The 9,171-nt window shown below is 29.0% G+C and overlaps 1 protein-coding gene across 3 annotated transcripts; it reads right to left on the bottom strand.

The window, feature by feature from the left end:
- Positions 1 to 4,212, bottom strand: LOC124832168 (hydroxymethylglutaryl-CoA lyase, mitochondrial-like). 3 transcript variants are annotated; one of them, XM_088094898.1, is made up of 9 exons: positions 4,075 to 4,212; positions 2,716 to 2,906; positions 2,379 to 2,580; positions 2,009 to 2,188; positions 1,652 to 1,732; positions 1,418 to 1,581; positions 1,037 to 1,173; positions 724 to 839; positions 1 to 424 (listed from the first exon to the last, which is right to left on the bottom strand). In XM_088094898.1, the coding sequence occupies exons 2-9, from the start codon at positions 2,880 to 2,882 to the stop codon at positions 170 to 172; spliced, it is 1,302 nt and encodes a 433-aa protein (XP_087951024.1). In that variant the 5' UTR covers positions 2,883 to 2,906; positions 4,075 to 4,212; the 3' UTR covers positions 1 to 169. The 3 variants fall into 3 exon arrangements, with proteins under 3 accessions (XP_087951024.1, XP_087951026.1, XP_087951017.1); XM_088094900.1 differs by lacking the exon at positions 4,075 to 4,212 and adding an exon at positions 3,339 to 4,054; XM_088094891.1 differs by lacking the exon at positions 4,075 to 4,212 and having other exon boundaries at positions 2,716 to 4,054.
- Positions 4,213 to 9,171: the final 4,959 nt, after the last annotated feature.

Raw genomic sequence — 9,171 nt, 5'->3', positions numbered from 1 at the left:
TATAATTTGAAGGACTAAATTAATTATTTACTTAGAAATTAAGTGATTCCAGAGTGAAGATGTTATTCTCCTGGTAGTAGCATGCAGAAGAAGAAAGGAACATAATATATGTATGCAGTGATGAGTGATAATGTAAATATTCCTTTGAAGGTAAAGTTAAGAAGATGAATCATGATGGTATGTTGGAGGCATCAGTTGTAACTCGGTTCAAGGCAATGGCAGTTTTTGAAGTTGAAGGCCTTTCCAAATAGCTGCTGATAAAGTCACCAGCCAACAGAAGTTTTCCAATATCAACGTTGGTTTTCACACCAATTCCATTCAACATGTACACAACATCTTCAGTCGCAACATTTCCAGAAGCTCCTTTAGCATATGGACATCCACCAAGCCCAGCAACGGATGAATCCACTATGCTAATCCCCATCTGTTCACATACAAATTACTAATTAAATTCATCTATGGCATGTCTGCATGCTATCGTTGCAAGTGAAGAAAAATCGTTTTTGACAGTATACAGTTCAACCATAACCAAACATGTTACATATGTAATGAGGTTGAGGTCCATGCAACATTGGACTAACACTAGTTTGTCATACTGTCATGCATTTACACCGGTATTCCTTTTGCTTATTCTTTCTCAAACAATCATAATGAAACAACTGATTAACTCAACAAGTTTTACACAGTGAAAGGTCCAACCAAGCAATTTAGTTGAGGACTTACTTGGAGGGACACAAGTATATTTGGAAGGGATTGGCCATAAGTGTCATGGAAGTGGACAGCTAGTTTCTCTATTGGAACAACAGCCATCACAGCCAAAAGCATAGGAACTACACTTCCTGAAAACAACACAATATAAGTACAAGGATAATATACCAGAAACCAATAACATTCTCAGTAAAAGACAGAAAAAAGACACTTAGTTTTACATTCATCAACCTTATCAAGTTTATACGCAGGATGTCTACAATAATAGAGAATCTTGTCTATCAAGCATATATTGCTTAAACTTCCAAAGTTCAGAATAAGTTGTTACCTGGTGTGCCAACTCCAATTGTGTCACCAAGGGAGATTTCAAAGCAACCCATATCATGAAGTTCTTTAGCAACATATGCCACTTTTGAGGGAGGGATTGGTCCTTCTACCGGGCATCCAACAACACATGATACATACCTATCACATTTCAATGTAAAGAAACTGTTTGTCATGTGGAATAAGAGAGTAGAGAAATAATGTTGTGTCAGCAAAATCTACAATATCAACTGATATGATATGACACTTTCATGCATCCAATTACTGGAATTTGACCTTGGCCTTGCCACCTTTTGAAAGGTTTTACCCATTACCGATATTGAAGCAGACAGTGATATCATATGATGTTATCTTAGAATGATTAAGAAGAAAATTAATGGCATACCCTCGAACAGGAATTGAGAGCTGTTTAGCAGCACGAATAACAGCTCGGTAACGAGCAAGGCTTTCTTCAATACTGCAATTAATGTTGGATTTTGAAAATGATTCAGAAGCTGATGCAAAAACAGCAACTTCTCTGGCACCAGCTGCTACTGCAGCTTCAAAACCCTACAAAAGTAACATGTCACAGATCGGAATATAAATTGTACAATTTATGGTTTTATCAAGATATTTGTACCTTTAAATTAGGGGTCAGAACTGGCATTCTGATGCTCCCTAAGTTATTTACTGCTTGCATTACATCCTTTGCATCAGCCAACTATAAGATAAAGAAACATAATGATTCAAAATCAGATGGAATGGAATAAGTCATTCAGATTTCTATAATTGAACTAGTTTTTTCTCCATGAAAGATATTAAATTATTGTACAATTGAATGACTTTTATCCAACAGAAGCCATCCAAAAGCCTCCACATGATCCATGAGATTGAGAACTAATTTCAGATACAAACACTTTGGTACAAATTTACTCAACCCAACACTCTATAAAATCATCAATATCAATTTACCACAAATAAGGTAAAGCAGTTGTACCTGTGGGACCCATTTGGGAGACACAAAACTTGTAACCTCAATAACAGATAACCCTGTAGAAGCTAGTCTATGAATCAATTCAATCTTTACAGCTGTAGGTACAATGTTCTTCTCATTTTGTAATCCATCCCTTGGACCAACTTCTACTATCTTAACAAACTTTGGTATACAGTTCAGAAACTGCATCAAGCCATTATCCGATTAAAAATTGAAAATAAGCTAATTACCAGAAAAAGAAATGTAATAAAACAAACTGACAACAGAATGTTTAGAATATATATTACATAATTGGAAACACAAAGAGGCAGAAGTTAGTAGCTGAAAACTTGAACAAAGAACACTAAAAATAATGCAGCAGCCACTGAATTACCTTATATGCTAAACCTTGCAAATCTTTGGTATGGCATTTTGGACTGCTTTGGCTATCAGAGAATGAATCATCAGTCATCCCAAATTTCATTGATTTCCTCCCTTTGGTCACAGTCTTCTGAGTGAAGGAGTTATCTTGGGATAAGTCTCTTGTTTGTCTTTTCCATGGGAATGTCTCTGCTGTATACTCTTCATCATCTTCACTACATAAAGATGCAAGGTATTGTGATATAGTCGGCAGGTAAAAATCAAAGACTATACAATGAAAGTGATAAAGGTTGAATTATAGAGCAATGATATGTATCAGTCTCTAACAAGAGTTGCAATATATGACTCACTTGCAGCTGTTAGATGTGCTGCAAATTCGTCCTTCAATCCAGCAGTTTCCCATGCCCAAGTTATCTACTCTGGGACGGCAAGCTCCAGATGAGAACCTCTGAATCCTATCAATGGTGTTCATACTTGGCAATTTGTCAAGACCAAGTGGTTCCTCCAAACTTGACATGGTGAAGTGATAGGTTAAAGGGAGCTAGCAAAAGATATGAGAGAGTAAGTACTTTGTTTGAAGAACCTATTCAAACCAAACTTAGCTATCTCTATCTCCAGGTAGAAAGCAGAGACAGATTTTCATCTGCATATCATGCTTCTATTTATCTTCACAGAAAGAGAGTCAGTGGCTAGTAATACTGTTCCGGATTGAAATTGTGTTTTTTTCACAATCAGTTAAAATTGCAAGAAAAATAAGTTTCCCTTTAAAGAATCCATTTACTACAGATGATGCCATGTCATAGAAAAAACAGTTAATAAAGAATCACAGTTAGTTGCAATTGATTTTGAAGTAATATGATTCATGTTTAGATGTTTTAATTCTAAAAGTATGTCAGCAGTAAAACTCAATAATTATTTCAGCTCCAAAAATAAATTCTAGAAGCAAAATCAATTTCTTGAGAGGAAACCTAACATGTAAATCCAAACATTAGCCAGCATATCAACGTGGATCATCTAACGTGAATCCAAACATATGGGGACAATGTTTGTCTGAGCATGTGGAAAATGAGAGAAATGAAATGGAGTTAGACAGAAGAAATGTTCAGATTTTTTATCCTCATTGTAGTGGGCAAAAAATCACTTCCAACTTGCTTTGGTGCAATAATGAGGGCCAGGATTTGTGGTTGTAATATAAAGGAGTTTCTTCCTCCACTTACAACCTTTCCGCATTTTGCAAAGCACGTGTGAAGTGATTTTCATTCCTCATTTTCCACCAATTCAAATAAGGATAGCCATAGTCACAAAAATGGTGATCAATAATAATCAGCCACAAGGTTATAAATAGCTTGTTCTGTGCTTAGTGCCCCAACAGCAAATCGAAAACTTTAAGCAGAGTATAAATGAGAAAATGCATCCCTTCTAAGATCAGGAAGATAAACTATGCTTCTGGGATTTTTAATGGCTGCTGAATCACAGCTGACAAAAAAAAAAGGAAAAAACTTGAGCAAGAACTCAGTAGAAGCTTGGAACCCAATTCCACAAAAAGTAAATAAATAACTAAACTTTGAAAAAGGCATTCAATGGAAAACAACCATGCTCAATGAATAGTCCAGAAGAAGACAAAATTATGTTTTTTTCTTGTAATTTGAGAGTTTGTTTGGCAAGTTCATATGGGAGGCAAGAAAATAGAAATTGGGAAGGAGACAGACCTGAAAAAGTGTAGAGAGGAAAGGTAAGAAATTGGGGAGAATGGAAAGAGGGGAGAAGAATGAAGGGAGGTAGATGAAGAAGAAGAAGAGTAGGAAGAAAGGGAAATATGACTATGACTTTTTGTTTGATTATTTGAATTGAATGGAGACAGAGAAAGAGAAACTAGTTTTCAGTTGGTAGTTAGGTCACTAGTTAGGTTAGGTCACTAAGATTTTAAAATAAACAAAACTGTCTTTGCTACTAAGAATTGCTTTGAAAACAAATCACTTTTTCTTTTACAAAACACTTATTTCATAGCTCACAATCTTCCTTCAGTTCAGTACAATTCTTATGAATGAGACAAAAGTTTATGCACACTTCAAACTTAAAAGTGGAACTACTTTGCTAAACTACAACAAATTCTTTATACCAAAGTTTTTCTCTCTCTCTCAAAATGATTTTTTTGAGAAATTTATCTAAACATACTTTTAGTATATTTCACAACCATATGCATAGATTGAGTGAAAAAATCATGTCACCCTCTTTAAAAAAATCCTTGTTCATTAATATATTATTTTAGATAAATTGATTTTTCTATTATTTTAGTATGTCCATGAACTTAAATGTATTATTAATATTTAAAATTTAGTGTAATAATTATATTAAAAGTAATAATTAATTCAATAAATAAAACAGACAAAAAGTAATGCGCTTAGTCGTTTTCATTTCAATATCCTAAGATAATCATTCCTATCATACTACTTAATTATATTCTAGTAAATTCAAATGTGTAACTTATCATCTCATTTAATAGTATAAAATTAATAAATAAAACATTATAAAATTAGATAACACATAATGGATAATTAAGAAATATATAAAATATTAATGCACTTATTCATCTTAATAATTATAGTAACATAATATGTTATATCATTGTCTTTCACCAAAGACATATAATCACATAACTCATCATCTACTCATATAAGAAAATGATCATAGCAAAAGAACAACAAAACACAAAAGAAAAGACAAAATAAGCTAATATGAAAAGAAAAAAACATCATAAGACGATTAAATCATATTAAATATCAATTAAACAATGATAAAATACAATAACTCAAACACATATAAATATTGACATTAAACTCAATTATTTAGATACATGCATTTGACATAGGGTTTCATTGTATGATTGCACTTGTAGTATTATTTATGCTTTACAAAGTCATAAACATAGGGATTATCATTACCTTACTACTCATAAGATTAGTCTCATTTGCGCCTAGGACCTAAAGTTTAGTGGTTAAAACCTTCTACCATTCTTTTCCCCTTACTCTTCCTCTTTATATGAGTTGAATAATTGGTAGAATATCAATATACCTCCCTCTGAACTTGGGATATGTCAATGCATGCATTACACATCACCAGTACACATAATTTCTCTTTGAAATTCTCTAACAATACCACACATGTTCATGACAAAAATCCTCATTTTCACACACATAGTTTTCATACTCACAAGCATACTTAAAGATTATATAAATCAATACCAAACAACCAAGAAGAAAAACAAAATTAAACACGTAGACTGGCACTCAAGGGTGTTGTCCAACACTAGACTTCTTGTAAAAGGTGGTGCTCAACCTCAATCTTAGTGTTAAGCGCCATTTTTATTACAAAAAGTCGCGCTCAATGACACCTTGCCTAGCGTCCTAGAACTAAATTATTGCAGACCTGTAGTGAAAGATGATATTCAATAGTGTCCTACTACCACTCAATGCCAAAGCATTTGCAAAACTAGACGCTCAACAGTGAAAAGAGATACTTAGTGGTCTGAAGTTAAAATGCTCGTAGACTTACACACCTAAGGTTGCACTCAATGTTATATCAATTTACAACAAACTCATATTTGTGATTTAAGTGAACTTGAACATGATCAATTGCTCAAATTGAGATTCTTTTTTTCAAATAGTTGGTTCAACACAATTGTTATACATTGAAACTTATATCAATTTGCTCAATTACTTGGCTCTTCAGTTCTCTTAGTCACAACAGTCCAGATAACAAACAAATTCAATTCAATCCTTAAACCACACAATTCAATTCAGACATAAACACTAATCATATTCAACCAACGTATCAACAATATTAGATTTATCAAATTCACACACACTAAATAAACTAGTTTCTCTCACGTGAAAGGCAATCAAACAACTTGATGACCTTTTAAAATATCCTTAGATCCACATGAAGCTCAAACTGCTCCTTTGAACAATGCAAACACAACTACGAGACACAATTAGGACCAGTGATTGGCAAATACTAGCAAAGAAAACTCAAACACTACATATAAACCAAAAAGAGTCACATGTAAAAAAAGATCAAATAGATTTAGAAATGGACATAAACCAACTTATCCTATCGAGAAAACGAATCTATTAATCTTGATGAACTCATCGTAATTTTCCAGATTTTCAAAAAGAGAATTTAAAAAGAATAGAAAAAGCACTTTAAAAGAAAATTCTAAAAAAATGTGTTTTTAAATAACTTTATAAAAGTTATATTTATATTTTAAATTTTTAGTACTAAAATAATTGAATTTCATAATCTTAAACATCTATCAATTTTAAAGCACGATTTTCTATTATATAAAGTATAACTATTTTTATATATTTTTTAATTACAATTATATGTGTTCTTTTCTTTTATTTCTTTAAATGAATAAGTATTTTTATCTATACTCTGTCATGTTTTTATTATTTTTTTTGTCATTTGGAGTTAAACTATGTTTCTAATATAATAGATTATGTTTTTCTTGTCTGCCTCTTCTTTTACTTTGCATTTGATTTTAGTTTTCTTAAATGTTAATGATGATAACACTGTTAATAGTAAATAAATAAGTAACATTTAAAAATAACATCTTTACAAATTAATATTGTTTGTAATGTTAATTGAATCTCACAGGTTCTTTCATATATAAATATATAAATGGACTTCACTGTCATAACATGATGCAACATAACATGCGTAATTAATTTTCAATAAATAAGTGAAAGTGATTTTTCTAACTATTTTCTGAGAAACCATTTTTTTTCTAAAGCTAGCGTTGTATGCCAAATAATTACTTAAATAACACACTTCTGTTTTGGTTCAAATTTGGTATTTAGGTGTCTGATTTTTTATTTATTTTTTCTGAAAATTAAAATTCAATTTTGAATAATCAAATTTCTAAAAGGAAAAGAAAATATTTTTTTGAAATTTATCAATTAATTAAAATAATTAACATTATACAAAAAAGTTGTTAACAATTGAAATAATTGTTCTCTGTTATTATTCTTTTTTAAATATTTTTGGTTTTTAATGATGTTTTATGTTGTCATTCTTTATAACTTATTTTTTATTTCTTATTACTGTTATCATCTTAATTAATAATATTTATGTTATCCGCATTTATAATATTAATTTCAATTTTTCATTCTATGTTTGCATTCATTTCAAAAATGGACAATAAAATTACTAATATATTCAACACATATTTCTTATATTAACTAAATTATAATTTAGTTTTCATGCATAAATATTACTAAAAACATGTTCTCAAATCATATTTAATTTAAGTTTTACAGATTGCATTACAAAAAAATTCAAAATATAAAAATATATTTAAAATTTTTATCATATATATAATTCACTAAAATTGAAACACTTACATTTTTGTTGTATTAAAAAAATAATCAGAATTCAGTTCCTCAAAAACTCCGTTGCAGCTAAATTCTTAACGCCAGAAAATACAAAAAACAAAGCCATTATTGGCTTATAATAATTACAAAAGAGACAGTGTGTTACACGATTCCTTCTGTGACCTAACAAATCATTTAAGAGTCTCTTTATTTTTTTCAACTCCATTTAACTTTATTTTAGGTCAACAAACTATTTTAAGCTATTTTTTTTTTAAAAGTAAACAATAAAATCAAGGTAATTTAAATAAAAAATCGAATATATGTTTTCTAAATTTAGTTCTTACTAATAAAATTCATTCTAATTTTAAATGTCATGATATTTTTAAAAAATAATATTGTTTTTTGAATTTTTAAAATATAATTATTATTTTACAAAATAGATTTACGTAATTCTAAATCTAGTTTAATTCATGTTATGCAACAAGTAAAATAATAATGAATACAATTTTTTAACCTCACCTAATATATATTTGTATATAGTTTTTAGACATTTTTTTAACAGAAGTAATAAAAAAACTGAATTTAGAGTGAAAAAGGATAATTTAGATAAACATTATGTGAACAACTTTATGAAATCGTGGTTTTCCCATAACAATGGAGGTCCACATAGTTATACGTTATGGAGGTCGAATGGGTATAGGTTTGATTAAGTTATTTTAAATATTTTTTAAAAATATATATACAATTTTTATCTTTAATTAAATATTTTGTATAAAAAATTATATTATAATATTATCAAGTATTTAATATAAATTTTTATATATAATGTTAAATATTAAGAAAAAAATAAGTATATAAGTATTAAATAACAATTTAAATAAAAATGATAAAATGTGTAACTAAAAGTTACAGAAGTAAAGATTAAAGAAAAATTAATATAAGTTATTTTAATTATAAGATATTTTTGATAATTTAAAAGAAAAAATATATATGAAAATAGGGAATATATATATATATATATATATATATATATATATATATATATATATATATATATATATATATATATATATAAATTTAATTTCATATTCACAGATAATTATTGTTGAAATCGTGAAAAGTTCACACAATACTACAAAATAGATTATCATTCTTAATCACATTATATTATCTATAAAGAATAGTAATATAGATTTAATGCAAGATATCACAATAAAATTTCAATATAAAGGACTAAATTAATTTGTTGAAATAAAATTAAAAAAAAATTGGAAGGCTTTAAAAGTATGAAATTATATTATAAAAAAAATGAAATAAAGATAAATGTATATTTAGCCTAATATATATTAAGAACATTTCACTCATGTGAAACATATTTTGGCATGCCTATTTCCCAAGTTGTTAAATATTTTTGGCAAAGCGAGAGAGGTAAAA

This window comes from Vigna umbellata, chromosome 1 (assembly GCF_029865625.1).
Source record: "Vigna umbellata cultivar VRB3 chromosome 1, Vumbellata_1.0, whole genome shotgun sequence".
Lineage (NCBI taxonomy): Eukaryota > Viridiplantae > Streptophyta > Magnoliopsida > Fabales > Fabaceae > Vigna > Vigna umbellata.
The sequence above is the reverse complement of the archived record's forward strand: the minus strand, read 5'-3'. Positions and strand labels throughout refer to the sequence as shown.

Excerpts from the sequence above, each read along its gene's own strand:
- LOC124832168 (XM_088094898.1), bottom strand. The coding sequence starts at position 2,882 with ATGTCAAGTTTGGAGGAACCACTTGGTCTTGACAAATTGCCAAGTATG. Across the intron at positions 1,174-1,417 it reads CTCTCAATTCCTGTTCGAGG|GTATGTATCATGTGTTGTTG; the intron begins GTATGCCATTAA and ends GAAATGTGATAG. Across the intron at positions 425-723 it reads ATATACTTGTGTCCCTCCAA|ATGGGGATTAGCATAGTGGA; the intron begins GTAAGTCCTCAA and ends GTATGTGAACAG.